We start from the raw sequence: 20,535 nt of genomic DNA, 5'->3' as shown, positions 1-20,535 counted from the left end.
TTTAATACACCAGCCTGCCCCCCTCCTAAGGACCTCTGGGGAGGGTTAGCCCCTGCCATCCCAGGGGTTGGCCCCCCCTGGCTCTGGAGGAGGGGCTGGGGAGTGGGAGGGGATGCAGATGGCAGGCCACCCCTTCCCGGCCTGGCCCCGGGGCAGCCTGCAGACCTGTCCCTGTGTTCACAGCCCCTGAGGCCTGCCCTCACTGCAGCTGCCTGCCCTGTGCCAGAGAGACCCCCTCCCCACCAGAGCTCCGCCCCTGGCCCCCACCCCAAGAGTCCCAACCTGTGTTCCTTCTCCCAGCTCTAACTGTACAGCCTGGGTGGGGGGGCCAGCGCCTCCTCCCCAGCCCAGAGGACCCAGCCGTTGGGGAAGGAGGCTTCGCTGTCATCTGTTTTCCTTCTTCCCCCTGCGGTTCAGGGGCTGAGAGGCTGGCCCCCGGGGGATGCTGGTCAGTGGGCCGTCAGCTCCATGGTCTTCTTCCGCTCCTCCCGCTGCTCCTCCCAATCCTCCTCGGACTCATAGGTGCCCTTCACGACGGCCACTCGCTCGCTGAGGCTCAGGGAGTTGGGGAAGAGCAGGTAGAAGTAGAGGATGGCAGCCACGGCGGCCCCCACGATGGGCCCCACCCAGAAGACCTGGAGGGGACCGGGCCGTGTCAGTGCGCTGAGCCCCTGGCCTCGGAGGCGTGGTGCTCTCAGAGGCGGTGGACGTACAGGCTTGCAGCCCTCCCGGAGGAAAGACTTCTTCCCATTTCAGGGACAGATACACTGACACCCCAAGGCCCCAAGGACAGGGACACAGACCACAGACACCCAGATCCTCAAAGGAGACAGACAGACCCACAGAGGGGCAGGGCCCTGCCAATCCCACCCGAAAGAGAAGCAAATGAACCTTCCGAGGGAACAGAGATGGAGAGAGCCTCAGAGAGATGTCCAGAACTCCTGTCCCTTGTGCACAGGGACAGAGGTGACTCTGCAGAGAGAGACCACGAGTGCTCAAAGGAGGGGACAGACAGATTGTCCAGGGGGACAGACCTACAGGAAAGAAGATTCTCCCCACCCTGTCAACAGGGACAGAGAAATAAATCATCGGAGGAGACAGACACAGAGCTTCCCCTCCCCCACACCCAAGAAGGCTGGAAACAAAGTTCTCCGAGATCCTTTTCCCTCCTCTAGAGGGACACACACACACAGTACCCCCCATCCCCCAGCCAGGGTCCCCTGTCATCTAAATCCACCCCTGCCCCTGTTCGGGCTGCATCCCGTCCCCTACTGTATCCCTTTTTTCTCTCAAGCCACCGCTCCAGGGCCTACCCCCAAGCTCCGGGCCCACAGCATCCGGAAAGTCCTGTTAGCTGTTGGCTGCCAAGCTGGGTTTACAAGCCCTCCTTGCCAGGGAGCCAGGGGAAGGCCCAGACTCACCCAGTGCGAGGGGCTGAATCGATTCATGACGACTGCGGGGCCGAAAGAGCGGGCTGGGTTCATGGAGCAGCCGGTGAAGTAGATCTGGGCAGAGAGAGGGAGGCAGTGAGGAAGGCTTGGACTCTCCCAGGGTCCCCCGAAAGCTCAGGGGCTCAGCCCAGGTCTCTAACTGCCTCCCACTTCCTAGGCTCGTGCCTTTCCCTCCATGGGCCCCTACGGACCCCTGGTCTCCTCTTTGTCCTCGGCTTGGGCTCGATTTCCCGCTCCCACTCCCAACTCCCATCTTTCCCCCAGCTAGAGAAGGGTTGCGGGATTCAGAGCACAACAGCCCCACTCCAGGCCGCAACTCTTTGGTCAGGAGAGCCCCAATTTTTGCCCTGAGGGGCCAGGTGGCAGCACTGCTCACCCCCACAAGGTGGCCCAGTGTGACAGACAGGCCAATGGACAGGGCTGGGGAGCCCACAGGACTGGTGCGGCGGGAGTCAGTGGAAGAGAAGATGCAGAGCGCCAGCTGGAAGGTCAGAATCATTTCCACCACCACGGCCTGGCCCGGAGTCGTGTTGTTGTTGAGCTGCAAGGGGAGGGTGCATTAGGAACCCTGCCTTCTTTGGCTCTGTGGCCAGAGGTTTGGGGGCAGGGGATGGGGCTCCAAGGACACCTAGAGCCCGAGCACCTGAAAGCCAAGCCCTGTCACATCAGGGAGGTCCTTTGCAGAAGAGACTACATGCTCTGCAGTGTGGGCAAAGCTTGGAGTGCAGGCCTGTGGCCAGGGGGCAAGTGTGAGTGGAGCTATTCCTGGACATGGGCCTGTCACTGGTTCTGCCCTGTCCCCAACCCCCACAAGCTGGCATTTACCCTCCCTCCTGTGGGCAACTGCCCAGTTTGCCTACTGCACCCCCCCTGAGCCCGCCTCCCGCCCGTGCCTGACCCGCTGCCTGTGCCAACCTCAAACCCGTCCCTCCGGTGGGGCTGAGTCACAGCTTGACAATGGCCAAGAAAATCCTCCTCTGTGTTTGATTAATGAACCCAGTTTGCATGGGACAGGAGGGCTGGATCCGGGGCTGCCAGAGGGGGAGGTGGCTGGGGGCCAGGAGCAGGAACCAATATTCACCAAAGACCATATGCACTGGCATCCCATTAGGGAGGGCACAAGCATTGTTTCTAAGGGTAAGCCCACAACTCCTGTTGTGGTGGGTTATGGCCCTTCTCGAGTAATGAGAACAAGAAAAAGGACAGCCGGAGAGGCTAGGGGTCACCGGAGCTGGGATCACAACCCAGGTCTCTCTGATGGTTCCATGAGACCACTCCGCCGAGGAGCGGACAGGAGCAGTGAGGTGCCCAAAAGGACAGAAGAACACAGAGGTAAGACAGGAGAAGAGACAGAAGTTCTGGGTAAGAAAAGAGGGGCAGGAGGCCCCAGGAGAAAGGTGGGGATGGGGCAGCATGAGGGGAGCAGGCAGCAGAGGTGGGTATGAACCAGAGGAGTGGGCTGAGAGGCATGTATCCTGCCCGGAGGCTCATCTTCCTCCTCTTGGAAGGCTGCGGCCCTCCTGGCAATGGTGGGCGCTGGCCTACTTTGTGGCACCCATTCTGGAGATGGAGTTTGAAGACCGGGTCCGGGAGCCCACCCCATGGTCCCTGCCCTACCCCAGCCCGGTGGGCACTCACCGAGTTGACGGCCAGATTGCCCCGGGCATTGCCAGGTGCCAGCCCATACAGGATGCCTGCTCCGGCAATGGCGCCCACCAGCTGGGCCACCACGTAGAAGACAGCCCGGAGCAGGGAGATCTGGTTGCCCACTAGGAGGGCCAGCGTGATGGCAGGGTTGATGTGGCCACCGCTCACCGGCCCCAGGGCCTGGGCCAGGGTGCCAATGGCCAGGCCGAAGGCTAGCGCGATCTGCAGGATGGTGGGCAGCGCCGAGGGCCACTTGAGGGCCGAGGCGAGGCCGAAGAAGACGAAGATGAGGGTGGCCAGGAACTCGGCGAACACGGCCTTGAGGAAGGCCAGAGAGCACACCTCCTTCTTCATGGTCGCGCGGCAGGGACCGCGGCTGCGGGAGACGCCCGTCGGGGGGGCGGCGGCGCTGGGCGCAGGGGGCTGGCTCCCCGGTGCGGCGTGCTCTCCGACGCCCACGACGCGGCTAGCGGCCTGGCACGGGCCCGGCGGGGGCGCGCTATATAGAGGGCGGGCGCCCGGCGGCGGGGCGGGCGCGGGGGGGCAGTGGGCGGCTCCGGCGGCGCCCGGGGGCCAGCGCGGCGCGCAGGGAGGGAACTTCGCGGCCGCCGCGAGCTCGCCGCTGCCCCGGGCCCCGCGCGCCCCCAGGCCGGGGCAACAGCCCGCCCGCTCGGTCCACCTGACCCGGCCGGAGGTGTAGACCGGCCCGGCGGCCTGGAACCCGCGCATGGTGCGCTCCGAGCGGCTCCCGCGCTCTCCTCCGCGCTGTCTGTCCCGGGCTCCCCGGGAGACTCCGCCGGGTCCCGGGTTTGTCGTCCTACCGACCTCCGGGCGTCTGCCTCCGCGGGGCCTTTATCCCCAGCCGTGGTCTTCGCCTTTTCTTTTCTTCGGGCCCTGGATCCAGCTCCTCCTTTTCCTCCTGCAACCCGGGCATTCTGACCCGGCCTCAGCCCCGGCCGGGCTGGAATGATGCGCTTCCCCGAGGACAGCGCCGCCGTCACTCAGCTCCCTGCAGGCCGGCGGCGGGGGCGGGCGGCCGGGCAGGGCCGTGCGGGGCGGTCCGGCCGTCGTGGGCCTCTCCCCGGCTCGGGCCGGGCAGGCCTCCGGTTTGGAAGCGAGGGCGTTTGGGGAAAAGTGGGCACCGTGCCAGCCTGCCCGGGACTCGGCAATCCTCGACGCCCAGGAGCCCAGGAGCTTGGTAGTCTTGGCAGGAGGCGGCGGGACCCCAAGAGGCGCCCTCCCCTCCTCTGCCGCTGTCCCAGCTGCTTCGGGAGCACAGCTCTCTTGGGGATCCCAGCGAGTCCCCGAAGGAAGTGGGGGCCGTGAATTCACTTTGTCCCTTGGGCTGGAGGGGGCAGGACCGGGTTGGATTTTGTCTGGGGACAAGGAAGAGGCTTTGGGACTTGGGGGTTGGCGTGGGGGGGGGCAAGCGGGCCCCTGGCCTCCCGTGCCCCGTCTTGGTCTTGTCCGCAGTCTCCCTGCGGGAGCCCCCCACTCGGGATCTCAGGATTTCCTTCTCCTCCTCCTGCTCCTTAGTCTCCTTGTCCTTCGGAGCCTCACTCCATCTTGATTTCTCTCCCTCTTGAACTGCCTCTCCTCTTTCTCCTTCAGCATCTCTCTCCAGACCCTGCCTGCCTATCTTTTTTTCAGTCTTTTTTTGGTCTCTCCCTTCAGTCTCCAGGGGCTTCTCCCTCTGTGGCTCTCTTCCTCTTTCTGTCTCTGTCTCTCTCTCGTCTTTCTCTGTCTCTTAGGCTCCCCTCTGACCCCATGCTCCCTGTCTTTTCAATGTCTCTGTTGTTTTTCTACTTCCTTTTACAGCCTTAACCTTACTCTCTGTCTCAATCTCTCTACTCATCTCTCAGTTTCTATATCCTCTCTTTCATCTTTCCGCATCTCTTTTACTCTCTGTGACTTTGTTTCTATCCGTCTCTCCATCATTTTCCATGTCTGTCTGACTCACATGTCGTTTTTCTCAGTTCCCCCAAAGTGAGGTCCTCTCGCTCCTGGACTGGGGGACACTTTCTTCCAGTCCCACCCACCCCTCCATTCTTGCCCCTTCCCTCTGAGCACCCAGCAATTCTCCACCCATCCCTCCCCCTCCTTCCTCTTGGCATGTGGGGAATGAGGCTGAAGGGCAAGGGCTTGGATGAAGGTCAGGGACCCATCCCCAGGCTCCCAGGAGTGGAGCTGCACTAAAGACCCCACTACCACTACCATGACGTGTCCTTGGGAAACACTTAGCACCGTTCCTGGCACAGGGTAGGTTCAGTAAAATTTCCTCAAGCTGTGACTGTGATTTTATTTTATTTTTGTCTTTTTAGGGCTGCATCTGCAACATATGGAAGTTCCCAGGCTAGGGGTAGAACTGGACCTACAGCTGCAGGCCTGTGCCAGTGCCACAACACCATTAGATCTGAGCTGCGTTTTTGACCTATATGACAGCTCATGGCCCTGGATCCTTTAACTCACTGAGGGAGACCAGGGGTTGAACCCGCGTCCTCATGGATACTAGTCGGGTTCATTACAGTTGAGCCACAATGGGAACTCCTGTGACTGTAATTTTAAAAGCCCCCTGAGGTCTCTGTGTGGAGGGAAGCAGGAGGGTGCAGCACAGGGAGAGAACAGGTGCACCTCTGTCAGGCTCGGGGTGGGGGGGGGACTGAGGGGAGGGGCCCAGAGGAAAGCCAAGGACCTGGAGGTGCGGCTCTGGGCTCCGTGGCAGCCAAGAGGCCAAAGAAAACAGGGGCAGAAGAAACCTCACTATTGTTCCTGCTCTGCCCCAGGTTTCCTGGAACAGCTCTCCTCCAGGTCTCTCCTCTTAAAGCAGGAGGTCTGTCTGTCCCTTCTGCCATGGGTTCTGGGGCCCTGCCCCTGGCAGAGCATGGCAGCTGTATTCAGGGTCTTCATGTGGGCTTGGGGCTCAGGGGTCAAATGCAGGCCTGGTACAGACGACAACAGTGACCCTGATGCCCCCAGAAGCCTTTGGGGGCCCAGCCTTTTCACTGCTGAACTTGCCTCGGGTCTGCACCCTTCTATCTTCTCTGTCTGCCTCTCCTTGGGCAGGCACCATTGTCGTGAATCCACAGATCTCATACTCCATTGTCTCAGAGTGGGAAGGACTTGGCAGTGCCACCAGGGGAAGGAAGCTCCTACCTGAGGATCTGAGCCGCATCCTTTTTTTTTTTTTTTTTTTTTTTGTCTTTTTGCCATTTTTTGGGCTGCTCCTGCAGCATATGGAGGTTCCCAGGCTAGGGGTCGAATCGGAGCTGTAGCCACCAGCCTATGCCAGAGCCACAGCGATGCGGGATCCAAGCTGTGTCTGCAACCCACACCACAGCTCACGGCAACACCAGATCCTTAACCCACTGAGCAAGGGCAGGGATCGAACCCACAACCTCATGGTTCTTAGTCAGATTCATTAACCCCTGAGCACGACGGGAACTCTACGAGCCCCATCCTTTATGGCTAACACATGGCTTTGGCCTCACAGTGTGATTTAATCCAGAGCTCCCCGTGGGGAAAATCAGAGTCAGAGGTTTTGCCTTACCTGGGGTCACACAGTGACCTGAGATGGGACCCACAGGGTTGTCAGGAATGGCCTAGTGTGGCTGAAGAAAAGAGACCCTACCTGTCCAGGTTGCTCAGGTGGCAGGTGGTTACGTTTCCTAGGCCTGTGCTTGATTTTTTTGAGGTCCTTCTGCCTCGCTCGAACCATCAGGGTCACTCTGTCCCCAAGTGATCACAAGAGCACCTATATGCTGGGATTGTCTTTGCCCTGAGCTCTTGGACCATGCCCTGCCAGCCCCAGAGGGATCCTTCCCCGGAGCCTCTCTGGGCTGGAAGGCGGCTCTTCCCATGGGTGGCAGGGAGAGGTAGAAGCTCTCGGGGTGGGGTGGGGGCTCCCTCCTCTCCTGAAATTGGCCTCCTTGATTCCCTGGGAGCAGTTTTGGGCTGGGGGTAGATACGGTAGAGTACTTGGCAGCAGGTGATGCTCCCGAGACTCCACATACCCCAGCTTAGAGGAAGAGTCATTCATTCACTGACTGATTCATTCATTCATTCATTCATTCCACAAAGACTTATTGAGCACTTCCTATGTACCAGGCACTGTTCTAGGCACTGAGGATACATCTGTTAGCCAGCAGACAATGTCCCTGTCTTGTGGAGCTCATATTCCAGTGACAGGAGACAGACAATCAACGATGGATATGTGGAAATTACGTAGTATGATGGACTCTGGTTAAGTGCTATGGGAAATTGCAATATGTTGAGGGGGACTGATGCTTTGCAATGGTAAGTGGGTGTCGGTGAGGTCCTATTGAGAAGGTGGGATCTGAGCAGCCTTGAGGAGGAGAGGGAAGGAACCGTGTACGTATCTGGGGACGAAGATGCCAGGCAGAGGGAGCAGCCCGGGTTGCTGGAGCAGAGAGAGCAAGGGAGGGCAGAGAGGTGGTGGAGATGGCAGACCTTGTAACATCACCGGAAGGACCGCAGGCTCCACTGGAGAGAATGACGGAGTCACCGAGCGGGGGCGGGTGTGGGCTGACAAAAGTTTTAATGTGAAGCCTCTGTTGCTATGTTGAGATGGGAGGGGTAGGAATGGGGGCAGGGAGCTGGCGGCTTGGCCCTGTGCCCGGGGCCGGGGGAGGGGATGGGAACTGAAGGTGAGGGGGTCGGGATGCTGGATCCTTTGGCAGGTCGAACTGACAGGATTCCCTGATGGACTCAGGGGTGGGTGTGAGAACGAGGTGTCAGAGATGACAAGCCTTTTGGCATGAGCAGCTGGAAAGATGGGGTTGCCAGCAGTTGGGATGGGGAGGACTGTGGGAGAGGCAGGTCTGGAGAGAAGAGCGGGAGGCTGGCTTTGGACATGGTGAGTGTCAGGGGTTGTCCCAGCCCCTGGACTCTCTGCCCTGACTTCCCAACCTGGCACTACAGCCAGCATGAGGGGACCAAAAGGGGCTGTCCTTCGCCCTCTCTGGAGACCACACACCCAGCCTGTGTCTTGGCGCCCTCCCTGCAGTGCCACCTGGGTCACAGAGCCCGGCATGGCCATTTTGGCCAGGTTGACAGTGGGAATTGGCTACCGCAGGCCTCCTAGTTGAGCTTATTCGGAATGGACACCCACCCCGCCGCCCCACTCCTAGCAGCTCTGGGGGACTCCTGACACACCACAGACCCCAGGCTTCTGGCACCTGGGATGTGTGGGCCAATTCTATATTGTGAAACAAGTAGCATTTATTGGCAAATGAGAATTGATTGAGCGTTTACTACATGCAGAGCACTGTGCTAGGTAAGGCAGAGGAGGGAGGCTAGAGAGGCAGGAAGCTATGCAAGAAGCAGAAGGAGCCCTGCCCTCAGAGGGCTCACAGTCTAGCTGGGAGGCACTGCCTAGATGCAGAATCCCAGCTTAAAGACACACAACAATATCGATGCGACGTGTGCAGGTGCAGAGTCATCCGGCACAAAGTGGGAGCGCGGGCATGGTGGCAGCGGGGACCTGGAGGTCTGCCCACCCGCCTCCATGCTTCCCTGCCTCTGTCTGGTTTGGGGGGTATTTGACCTCCACCCTCTTCCAGACCAGGTGCTCCTCAAGGGCAGAAGCCAGCCTGTGCTCCTTGACGTTTTCTCCCTACCCGGCTGTAGCACTCCCCAAGGCCACCACAAGACAGTGGGCTGGGCTGGGCTGGATGGGCCAGGTCGGGTGCTCTGCTTTCTGCCAGTGGCTCCCAGGAGGGGCCCAGGACTGGCCTCACCCCAGACCCGGCTTCTGAGTGGAAAGATTATGGGATTTGGAAAAAGAAGGCCCTAGGTCGAGTCTCAGCTCCACTATGCACAGCTGTGTGACTTTAGCCCGTCTCTGAGCCTCAGACTCAGCTTCAAATGGGAAGGTATTTGAAGGATGGTATTTGCTCAGTGTCTTTCCTGGGGTTGGGAGATAATCACAGGCGATGATAAGGGAATGCTTTGGAAAAAGTAAAATCCAGTCTGGCTGCAGGCTGTTGTCCTTCCCTAACCTGCCCGAAGTTTTAGGAGGATTAGATGAGCTAATGCATGTAAAGCATCCAGCACAGAAACTGGGGCACAAGAGAAGCTTCATAGGTGTCCGTTCCCCTCCACCCCCATCACTTGAATCCTGCTTTGACCTCTGACCTTTAGGGACCCCAATCTAGGCAATCGGGGCTGGAAGTGATGGGGATCTCACATTTAGTCTGGCGGGAGATGCAGTCTTGGAAGTGGAACAGACATAGACGTTCCTGGCAACCTCTCGAGGGATCTTCTGGGAAGATGTGACGAGGGGATGAAGTACCAGAGACACATCCAGGCTTGGCTCACAGCTCAGTGCCTTTGAACTTCCAGAGCAGGGACATTCAGCTGCCAGGAATACAGCCCCAGAGGTCCCTTTGGTCTCTGACTGGACCCCTCCCCTGGGAGTGAGGCCAGGTGACTGTCATCAGCAGTCGAGCATCTGCAGAACCATCTCCAGAGCGCCGATGGCCCAGGGCAGGCCTTTTCTAACCCAAAGGGAGGTTTGGTCACGGAAGACAGAAAAGGGCACAGATGAGGAAGTGGGCTCAGAGGTGTGTTCCTCCTACGCAGTCTATCTCGGAAGGGAGTGGAGGGCCCAAAGGAGCTGGAAACTCTGGTGCACAGTGGTGCTTGGTGCAGTGTGGGACAGACACGGAGACAAGCCTTGACATCATGGAGGCAACAGAGCATGGACAAGGGCTCAAGGTGTGTTAAGACCAGCATGGGGCCAGCCCCAAACCCATCTCCTCCTCACAGCTTGGGGCCCCAGAGCTCTCCTTTGTTTTGGCCACCAAATAAAGGAGGCCAAGGGTCAGGTCCCTTCTGCATTCTCCCCCTCTCCCCCGGAAGTAGAAATAATGAAATGATTCCAATAATGCGTAATGATGATATGAGGAGTTACAGTTCACACAGCATCTTTACATGCATCATCTCACTTAATCCCAGTTAATCTTATTTGAGAACCATTGCATTGGCCTGGAAATTTAGAAGCCCAGCTCTAGAAACAGAACTGCCTCTACCTGGACAAGTCATTGCCCTTCCTGAGTCCTGAGAGTGCTAGGCTACTCTCTCCATAATAATATCCTCTGGTGGGAGCACTGGAGCTGCTGGGGGTGTGCGGGAGGGAGGGGAGGAGGAGCTGCTGCCTGGGGAGGTGGGCTGGCAGTAGGATGGGTGATGGAGGGGTGTTGGCTGGTGCCTGTGGTTTCCTGCCTGAGCGCCTTGCCCAGCCGGCCATAGGTGTGTGCTGGGCGAGAGGGCTCACTTGCGAAACTGAGTGTCTCCTTTCAAGAAGTGTCTAGTTGCAAATCTCCCCCTCTTTGCAGACAAAGGCCAGAGGCCCACAAAGGGCTTTTGTTTTCTCTGCCACAGTGGGAGGCTAATCTCTGGGTCTGGAGCCCCCCCTGGAGATGGGGGTCGCATGTACACTTGTGCTGCCTGCCCACATATGCCCCGCTTCCTCCTTGGGTGAGGTCCTCTCTAAGGAAGGAGGTCCTTAGCCACTCAACTCTCCTTTTTCCTGGAGGCTACTTTGGGGGAGCTGCTTTCTGGATGATACTCGTTGCCTCTAGCAATGGGTCCTGGCCAAGTCTGAGGACCCAGTGCTACAGCTTGGGAGCATTTTCCAGAAGGAGAGCATAGGGGCTGGAAATCAATGCCTTCCCACCAACCCCCTCAAAGTAGCCTCCAGACCCTCCTCTTCCCTTCCCTTGAGGAGCACACCTAGAGCTCCCAGGGAGGACTGTCAGCAAGACTCATCCACTGCAGAGGAAGTGGATTTATTGCAGGTGGGAGAGGGAGGGGCAAGAGGGAAGCAAGAGGTGGCCAACCATTGCACCCTTGCATCACCACAGGGCACACCTGCTCACACTCAGGAGCAAGAACCTCCCTGCACTTGGGGACAAAAAGGCACGGGGTGGGGGTGGCGCCGGGCCGAACTAGCAAACCCTGATGCACCCAGACCCTGTCCCCTCCAAGGTGGGGGGTGTATGCACCTCCCCCGACCTAGCCCCCCATACCCTGCGCAGGCTCTCTAGAGCTTCCTTTGCCCTCTCCCCAGCTCAAGTCCCAGCTCCCGGCAAGGGCCCAGAGGGTGGGCTACTACTCCCCGCCCTGTAGCCTCAGGGCAGGGGATCTTCCGGGCTCACCGCTACCCGCGCAGCTCTGGCCGCGGCACGTTCCGGAAGCAGCTACTCTGCCCTGGGGGCCAACTTCGGACCTGGGGAGAGGAGGTCCGGCGCGGGTGGCGGCGGTCACCCGAGCTCCCCCGAGCCCCCGCCCGGGTCTGGCGCGCTCAGGCCTTGCTGCCCCGCGGCAGGCTCTGCGGGGAATGCAGCTCCACCGACTGCCGCCGCCGCACCTCGCGCTCCTCCCAGTCGGTGTCCGGCTCCAGCCCCTTCAGCACCGCCAGGCGCTCCGACAGGCTCTTGGAGGACGGGAAGAGGACGTAGTTGTAGAGGAGGGAGGCCAGGATGGCGCCGACCAGGGGTCCGATCCAGAAGACCTGGGGGAGAGCGAGAGGGCGGCTGGCGGGTGGCCCGGGACGTGCTCCTCCCCCACCTCGTGCTGGAAGGGGCGCCTCACGTGGGGAAGGTGATCAAAGGCGCATCCATGTAATTAATAGCGGCCAGCGAGCTGTTGGGAAAACTTGGGAGTTGGGGGCTCAGGGCGCGAATTCGGAGCCGATTGCCTGGGTGAACTTGGGCAAGTTTCTTACCCTCTCTGTGCCTCAGTTTCTTCACTGTAATAATTAATACCTACCTCCTAGGGTTGTTGTGAAAACTAAATGAGTCAATGTTTGCAATTCACTTGGAATAAGACCTGGCATATGTTAAGTACGAGATAAGTGCTAAATAAAAGAAATACATTACCCAGTATAAACATTACCATTGATCGAGATCTAAGGCACTGCGTCATCTGTTTTATACCGGTAACCTCAGCCTTTCCGAAAAGCTGAAGCCATTAACTGCTCTTATCTGACTTAAAGATGTGGAAACGGAGCCTTTGGCGTCAGACCTGAAGGGCGGACCCAACCCCCCCCCCCCAACCCCAGGCCCCAGGAGGAGGACTGTGGAGGGCTGGCCCATCCCACCCCCCTCTCTTCCAGCCCTTGCACAGATGGGTTTCTCGGGGAGGGGGAGGCAGGGAGGTTTCAGCCATTACCCAGTGGTCATCAAACTTGCCGATGACAACAGCTGGAGCCAGCGAGCGGGCAGGATTCATGGAGCAGCCAGTGTAGTGGATCTGCAGTGGGTGGAAGGGGTCAGGAAGGGCAGGGTGGTGAGGACAGGCAGGGAGTCTGTGTCCCCCTTTGCAGTGCTTGACCTCCGCCTCCAGGGAACCCACATGATGGACAATGAAATTCGTGTTCAGCTGAAGCTGGAGTGGTATCTGCCCCTTGGTGGTATCTGGGAGTCATACCTCTGGGGTGTGTTCATGTGGCTGTCCCCCTTGGGAGTTCTGTATATCTGTCTCTACAGTGGTCTGTGGGTCTGTTTCTTTGGGGAAAGGTCTGTGCGTCTGCTGGAACCAGTGGCTGGGACCTACCCCGAGAAGGTGGCCCAGGGCCACAGAGAAACCAATGGAGAGGGCGGGGGTGCCCAGGTTGTCCCCACGGCGCTCATCGGTGGAGGCGAAGATGCAGAGCACCAGCTGCAGGGTCAGGAAAAGCTCCACAGTAACTGCCTGGCCAGCGGTTGAGTTGTTGCTGAGCTGGGGACAGAGAACAAGTGGAGGGGACACGGTGAGGATGCTCCCCACACTGGCGCCATTTCCCCCTCCCCCACCCCTGCAGTCAAGGCTCCCATAGGCTTCTGGGCTGCGATCCAGAACACCTGGGTCCACCAGCCACCTTGGCCTAAACTACGGATGCCTTCTTCCTGGGCCATGGCCCAAAGGCAGGGGGATGGACCCTATGATTGCTCGTGGTCCCCAGACCAAAGGTAGGGAAACTGACTTCATATCCCATTAGATTTGGGAGCTGGGCTTATGTGCCTCCAAGGTGAGAGGAAAAGGATGCTGAGATCCAGAATTTCTGTTTCCCAAAGAACAAGGAGGGAAAAAGTTTTGATTGCAGCAGGAAGTTTTAGGCCAGGTAATAGGAAGAACTTCCTCTCTATTTAAGCCGTAACCTATGGTGTAACGAGAGGCCTGTGGTCTTTCTGTCTCTGGTCAAAGGGCTCCCAGGGACCGGATCTAGGGACCTGGCTCTGGGGATGGTGCTGGTGTTTCCCCCCTGCCCTGGCCCCCAAATCCAGTCTACAACTCTTTCCTCTAAACTTTGTATGTTCCCCTTGACTTTACCTGTTCCACACTGCACTTCAGGCCTCAATTTTGCCCTGTGGATTTGCTCCTGCCCATCCTGTGGAGGTTGGGGTGGGGGTGCTGAAGCCCTTGTTCTGTGATGTCTCCATGCCCATGTGGGGTGCTCATGGTCCCAGCAGACCTTGCCTTGGGTAATGGGAGAACTCGGGGCTGAGCAAAGAGGTGGTTTCATAACTGGGCCACACCCAGTACTGGATTTCTCTCTGAGTTTTGTCATCCTGTGCCCTACGCCCTGTCCTCTGGGTCTGGGCACTGCATCGAGTAGAGCTGTGACAGCTCTGAGCTCCCACGCTCCTTCTCCAGGCCCTAAACCCCCACCCCTAGCCATCAGTCTGGTACTTTTGGGTCTCTCTAGAGTCTAACCTCAACCCACCCTGTCTTCCAATGTCGGCACCTAGAGCGAAGAGCTTTGAAGGCACCTTGGAGCCTCTGACTTGCTGTGGGACCCTATTTATTTCAGCCTCAGTTTGTCTTTCTGTAAAATGGGGGTAAGAGAATGGGCCCTGGAGGACGGTGTGAGGACTGGAAATGGCGAGGGTAGAGCTAAGCCCCATCCCCTCTGATGAACAATTGCCCCCGGGGGAGAGAGTGCAGGCAGACATGGGTTTGGGGTCAGACAGCGCTGGGTCTGTCTCCAAGTGCTGACTCTGGTGCTGTGATTTGAGTCAATTGAATGTTGAACCTCAATTTACCCCTCAGGGTGGAGCATCACAGAATTCACCTTATAGTGCTGATCCAAGAATGAGATGAAATCTGGCCTGGCCCAGAGCAAGTATGCATCAGTGGTAACTTTCTGGTGGACAGACTGGCTTTTCCAGTGACCTCAGAGGATGCCTGGCACAGCCATGGGGGTCATCTAGCCCTGGTTAGCCTCAGGACAAGTCCGCCCCACTGCTGCCCCATTCCAGCCGGGAAGATTCTCCCCTGCTTCTCAAGATGGTTAATGCTGAGCAGTATCTTGGGGGAGCGTTCCCCGATCCTTTCCTTCTGAGATGACAGAGGAGCAGGACTGAAGGTCCCCATGGCCCCTTAGCACACCCATCACCCTGCTCTAAGAGGAGATTCCCCAGCCACTCATTCTGAGACTTTCTTGGTCATGCTCTCAGGACGTTCCCCTTTCAGTCTTACTGGACCTCGTCTTGCTGCACACTGAATTAACTTCATTCTCAATGGAAATGGTCACTCTTCTCAGTCTGTCCACCGTTGTGGCCACTCTAGCCTTTTCTCGGCCCTCAGCCTCATCATATTTTCGGTGTGGAAGAAGAGTGAAGTCCCCCAGTTGCGACATCCCTGGCCCTTCCATGAGGAAGGCCACCTGTGCAGAGAGGAGGGTTGGCCACAGAGACTGTCCAGGATTCTTCAGAGACGTCGCCGTTCTTATCTGGGGGCCCGGGGATAGAGAAGGCTAAGAAATGCAGGAGATGGAGGCAGGAAAAGGTGACTTACTGACCTGGCTTGGGATGGGGGAGGCGGAGCAAGAGCCATCAGAGGCTCAGTCCTTGCAATGACCTAGGAGAGGGGGAGGGGCTGCAGTATGACTCTCAGCTCCCAAAGGAACTGCCCTGCCCGAGGAGCCACTGTTCTTAAAATCAGCAGTTAGCTCCTGGCCTCTGGGGACCGTCTCCAAGTTCTGAAGAGAACTTGCCCCTTCATCTTTCCCCTGGGTTCTGGTGTTTTCTCTGCCATCGACCCGCTAGAGAACTTTGAGCCCATCACTTCCCTTCTCTAAGCCTCAGCTTCCTTGCTTGCAAAACAGGACTTAGATGGTGGCTCGGAGAGAGGAACTTGGTCGGATGAAAAGATCATGGGTTTTGCAGTCAAGCCTGGGTTGGAAGGCTGGCTCTGGTCTGTCTCCTTGCTGAGCCTCAGCTTCCATGTCCTTAAGAAATGTGCTTCTTATCCCTCCCCCGCAGGGCTGTTGTGAGGTATCAATATGTGGCTTGTGAGGAGCCCCTGCCAAGGAGCCTGCATGCAGTAGATGCTGAAGAAATGTTGGGTCCTTCTTCTCTTAAGAAGATGCTGGGGACTCACCCTGTGCGGTTCCCCCCAGCTTGGAAAGCACAGATGTTTTGGGACCCTGCCCTGTACTGAGTTCTAGCGTAGCCCTCACTGGGAGGCAGGCGCCGATCAACAGAAAGCTTGATATTCCTCTTCCTCCATGGGGCTCAGGGCAGAAGGTGCCAGCATCCATGTGCTGACATTACTGCTGCTTCTTCCTTTTTTTTTTTTTTTTTTTTTTTGCCATTTCTAGGGCAACCCCCGTGGCCTATGGAGGTTCCCAGGCTAGGGGTCTAATCAGAGCTGTAGCCACTGGCCTACGCCAGAGCCACAGCAACACCAGATCCGAGCCACATCTTCAACTTACATCATAGCTCACGGCAATGCCAGATCCTTAACCCACTGAGCAAGGCCAGGGATCGAACCCGGAACCTCATGGTTCCTAGTCAGATTCGTTAACCACTGAGCCACGACGGGAACTCCAACTGCTCCTTCTTCCTGACTCTCCTGTGGCAGCCATGTGTCTGGCTCCAGCATTTCTGCCCCCCAACCCCATGCCCACCTGCCTTGCCTCTGTCTCTCGCCTCATTTAGACCCTCACCCCTGTGTGGTCCCTCCCATCTCATCCTTCACAAGGGACTCCCCAGGCTCTGCCCTTGAGAAAGGGAAGAAGTTCTGGCTACTCACCGCGTTGACGGCCAGGTCCCCTCGGATGTCTGGCGGTGTGATCTCATGGAGCAGAGCCGCCCCGGCCACGGCCCCCAGCAGCTGGGCAGCCACGTAGAAGGCAGCTCGGAGAAAGGAGACGTGGCAGCCCACCAGGCAGGCTACAGTCACGGCAGGGTTGATGTGGGCCCCGCTGATGTGGCCCAGAGCCTGCACCAGGGTGCCGATCGCCAGGCCGAAGGCCATGGCAATCTGCAGCACAGAAGGCAAGGCCTGTGGCCAGTTGAGGGCCGAGCCGAGGCCGAAGAAGACAAAGAGGAGTGTGGCCAGGAACTCTGCAAACACCGCCCGGGAGAAGGCTATGGAGCGGAGTTCCCACATGCTGGGGAGCCTGCTGTGGCTGGCCCCGGGGTCTCCGCCTGCGGCTGTCTCTCCGTCTCTTGCTCTTTCTCTCGGGGTCTCTGGGGAGGCTGGCTGTGGGCATTTATAGGGTCCCTCCATTCTGGACTTGGGCACGTGAGTTGGAGGTGGAGTTTGGGCCAAGACCCCTTCTTCCCTATGGCTGCCTCCTGCCCCCCATGCCCCACCCGCCCACAGCATGCCTATCGCCCCATCTTGGACTTCACAGCTGACTAATGTTCCCCATTAATGAGCACCAGATAAGGGCTGACGTCCCCTAGTTTTCCGCATTTGTTCCCTAGGTTGCCCCAGGGCTTCCCCTGCCCCTGCAGTCCTGTGGGGATTCTGCAGGGGATTGTGCCAATCCTGTCTCTCTGATTCCAAACTGTTGGCCAAGGCAGGGTCAACAGCTTCCCAAACCGACCCTGAGAGAGGGTGTTAGTGCTACTACCCCTTCTAGTCCTTGGGAAATTCTTCCTGCTGTCTGACCTCCAATGATTCCTTCTTGCAGGGGATGGAAAACAAGGGGTTGGCTGTGACAGGAACCTTCCAAGGCGTTAAGGTTTTGTGTCTTTTCGGTGCTCGCCTTCTTGCAGTCAGTCTTCCAGAAGACATTAACCTTCCCCTGCCCCTTGGAACCCCAGCCAAATAGCAGCTCCCACGGCCTGGAAGCAGGGGGTGGTTTCAGTGGCGTTTGGGACCCTGGCCTTGGGTGATGAAGTCCACCTGGGGTCAACTGAGGAAGCTGTGGGCTTCCATTCCATGGAGCATCTCTGTAATTTAAAAAGGGGAGAACAAATTGACATGGAATTGGGTTTGGTTGAAATGAACTAAAGTGCTCGCGGCTGTGCCTGGTTCACAGTCAGCTGTCAATTAATATCACCTGTCATTAATAACATTATTTATACTCGGGTGGGGGGAGCCTATGACTCTTCAAACTTACCCACCCATCAGGGTCCCAGAAGCTGTGACAGGCCCTAGGTACCCCCTGGAGCTTGGAGTCACCCAGGCCACTGGTGGGGGTGGGGGCATTTCTGTGGGGCAGTGAGCTGTGCAGGCGCAGGGAGGCTGTAATAAGCGGCTCTCTGGCCTTGGTGCCCACTCAGCCCAGCATCTGGGCAGTGCCACCTCCTGCCCTCAATGCCGCTCTGGCCTGGGCTCTAGGAGACTTTTAGGTCTGGGGGTCCTCTAGCCCCACTCCATCACTCTAATCCCTCCAGCCCTGTTTCCCCTCCTAGGGACCCAAAGGCAGAGTCAGGCTCAGAGTGTGATCGGAAGGACCGGCTTCTGGACACTGCTCTACGTCCTGTCCAGCTTGTCCCCAGGCAAGTCATAGGCCCAGGAGCAGAAATCTGGGAGCAACTGGAGACTTCAGAGAAGAGCCCCTTGTGTTGCTGTGTGCCCTTGGATGGGCCACACACCTGTTCTGGTCCTTCCTCTTTGGTCAAAGTGTTCATGATCTTGAGAGAGAGAGAGAGGGACCCAAGGACCAGTGATGCTGGGCAGGACTTCCCCTAACCGAGTCAAGTGAAAATGTCTTACCTCCCGATAAACCCAGAAGAGGTGTCATGACGTCTCTGTAGCCCATTAACCTCCAACCCCAATGTGTCATTCGGTCACACGCTCATCCATTCAGAACCCAGTGGGATCTTAGAGGCCATCTAGCCTACGGATCTCATCTTACAGATTACAGCACGAAATCCAGAGAGATTGCGACTTGCTCACGTTCTGGTCTGGGCCCAGTCTGGAAGGAAGGCAGGGCACCACCCATGACTGGGCCCCTACTGGTGCTGTGCTTTCCCTCTGAGCTGGGGTGGAAGGTGTTCCTGAGAAGCGGGGAAGCTTTCAGTGTGATCCCTGCTGGATGTGGGGCTTCCCCAGGGGAGCATTTTCTTTTTTTTCCAGTCTTTTTTCTTTAGGACCACACCTGCAGCATGTGGAAGTTCCCAGGCTAGGGGTCCAGTTGGAGCTGCAGCTGCTGGCCTGCACCACGGCCAGATCTGAGCTGCATCTGTGACCTACACCACAGCTCACAGCATCGCCGCTGGATCCTTAACCCACTGAGCAATGCCAGGGATTGAACCCGCAACCTCATGGATATTAGTTGGGTTCTTAACTCGGGTTCTTAACCTGCTGAGCCACAGTGGGAACTCCAAGGGCAGCGTTTTGTTTACAGTGACCACGACAATGTGCCTTATGAGGAACAAGGTGCCATCAGTTGTGTAGTGTGTTACTAATTAGAGTGTGACAAAAATGCTTGCTTGGAGAAGGATGGTGGTGGTGGTTGCTCAACAGCGCGAATGGACCGGATACTGCTGATCTGTGTGCTTACAAATGGTTAAGATGAGAAACTTTATGTTAAAGATAATTTCAAAAAGTCGGTGAAGGAAAACAACCCCTCAAACATTTTCTTCTCCATTTTTGTTTTGTACATGTGGAAAGGAGTCCTTGAAATTTATGTAGATGTCAGCTTTTAGTCAAAAATCACTCGTGTCCATGTAAAAAAGGAAATTATAAGCAAAACAAATGGGCTAAAATTGTTCCCAAATTCCCTCACATTCAGAGTTTGACTTGCCTAAATCCCATTTTGATTCTGAGTCTTGAGTCCTTGATATTTTTTCTACACAGTATCACCCTCTGCGCCGTGAGGAATGTAGTAAAATACATCATTTTTACAAGATCGTCCACTGCATTTCCAGCCTCCGATACTCCTTTGTAAGCTTTCCTGCAGGTGTTTTCTTGCTTCCTATGTGACCAGGAGGCCTTTTGTCCTTTCTTTTCTCAGCAGTGAAATATAACAATTTCATCTTACTTGTGAGACTCTTGCTTTCTTAGGTTCCATAAAAAACTTACCTGTTGTTTTACGAGAAAATACAGATTTGTGGTCATTCTTCAACAACGATTTGCTTCCCTAATGTCAAATTCTTGCCATGCTGCTCTGTTTCCATGTCCTTCTGTATACACAATAACTTTGTTTAACTGCTAAACCAGAGTGTAACCTTTCTGAAGACATTTTCAGTAGCAATTAGACTGAACAGATTTAGGAATGAGAAGGCAGAAACTCACCTGACCAAGTTTAAGTACAAGCAGTGACAACCATTCCCAGCTGCTTTAAGACACTGCAATTGTTAAGATATTAAAATGGGGTGGTGGGGGGGAATGGTACACCTTAGAACTAATGAAATATGGTAGTGCTTTTTTGTCTTTTTGCCTTTTCTGCGGTCGCTCCTGCGGCGTATGGAGGTTCCCAGGCTAGGGATCCAATCGGAGCTGTAGCCACTGGCCTGTACCAGAGCCATGGCAGCACGGGATCCGAGCCGCATCTGCGACCTACACCACAGCTCACGGCAAAGCTGGATCCCTAACCCACTGATCGAGGCCAGGGATCGAACCCTCATGGTTCCTAGTCAGATTCGTTAATCACTGAGCCACGACTCTGAAATATAGCAGTTCTAATATTAAACATGTATTTCGTGCTCACTCTCTCATCCACTGCTCTTAGAAGACACCCCTGCAGATCTTAACTCTGAGTCCTCATAGAATTCTTATGAGCTAAAATTATCATCTCATTTTTTACATATTTATTTTTTTGGCCACACTCACAGCATGTGGAAATTTCCAGGCTAGGGATCGAACCTGAGACACAACAGCCACCCGAGCCACTGCAGCGACAATGATGGATTCTTAACCCACTGCTCCACAAAGGACCTCCTCATCTCATTTTTTAAAGATGAGGAAAATGAGACAGAGAGGTTAGGTAACTTTCCTAAGGTCACACAGCTAGTAAATGGGGAGGCAGAATTAGAATCCCAGGAGCCTGGCTTCAAGAGGACTTTTCTGATTGTGAGTAGGGGACCTCACCCCCACCCTGTGAAATAATCAAGACAGGAAAGAAGTGAGAAAGACGGCTAGGGGATTCTGAATAATTAGGAAGTGGGGATTTGTGTATTATTTGCCGCTGGCTTGAAGGAGGAGCTGAGACTTTGGAAGAGCAGAGGTAGGAGGACCGTGTCTGTGGGGG

The 20,535-nt window shown here is 56.7% G+C and overlaps 2 protein-coding genes across 4 annotated transcripts; both read right to left on the bottom strand.

Moving 5' to 3' along the window:
- Positions 1 to 371: 371 nt before the first annotated feature.
- Positions 372 to 3,453, bottom strand: AQP5 (aquaporin 5). Its single transcript, NM_001110424.1, has 4 exons — positions 3,090 to 3,453; positions 1,828 to 1,992; positions 1,422 to 1,505; positions 372 to 635 (listed from the first exon to the last, which is right to left on the bottom strand). The coding sequence occupies exons 1-4, from the start codon at positions 3,450 to 3,452 to the stop codon at positions 450 to 452; spliced, it is 798 nt and encodes a 265-aa protein (NP_001103894.1). The 5' UTR covers position 3,453; the 3' UTR covers positions 372 to 449.
- Positions 3,454 to 8,318: 4,865 nt separating this feature from the next.
- Positions 8,319 to 16,576, bottom strand: AQP2 (aquaporin 2). 3 transcript variants are annotated; one of them, XR_014845119.1, is made up of 4 exons: positions 16,137 to 16,575; positions 12,675 to 14,832; positions 12,291 to 12,371; positions 8,319 to 11,631 (listed from the first exon to the last, which is right to left on the bottom strand). XR_014845119.1 is itself a non-coding variant. In NM_001128476.2 (4 exon segments), coding segments are annotated over 4 exon segments (816 nt in total). In that variant the 5' UTR covers positions 16,497 to 16,576; the 3' UTR covers positions 8,319 to 11,421.
- Positions 16,577 to 20,535: the final 3,959 nt, after the last annotated feature.

Source organism: Sus scrofa, chromosome 5 (genome assembly GCF_054392235.1).
Source record: "Sus scrofa isolate SSC_HxYL_T2T_F1_AM1 chromosome 5, Sscrofa_HxYL_maternal_Yorkshire_Landrace_v2.0, whole genome shotgun sequence".
Lineage (NCBI taxonomy): Eukaryota > Metazoa > Chordata > Mammalia > Artiodactyla > Suidae > Sus > Sus scrofa.
The sequence above is the reverse complement of the archived record's forward strand: the minus strand, read 5'-3'. Positions and strand labels throughout refer to the sequence as shown.

Bases quoted from the DNA above. Each gene is read 5' to 3' on its own strand.
- AQP5 (NM_001110424.1), bottom strand. From the start codon at position 3,452: ATGAAGAAGGAGGTGTGCTCTCTGGCCTTCCTCAAGGCCGTGTTCGCC. The intron at 1,993-3,089 runs GTGAGTGCCCAC...CTCCCCTTGCAG, and splicing joins GCAATCTGGCCGTCAACTCG to CTCAACAACAACACGACTCC. The intron at 1,506-1,827 runs GTGAGCAGTGCT...CTCTCTGCCCAG, and splicing joins CACTGGGCCACCTTGTGGGG to ATCTACTTCACCGGCTGCTC.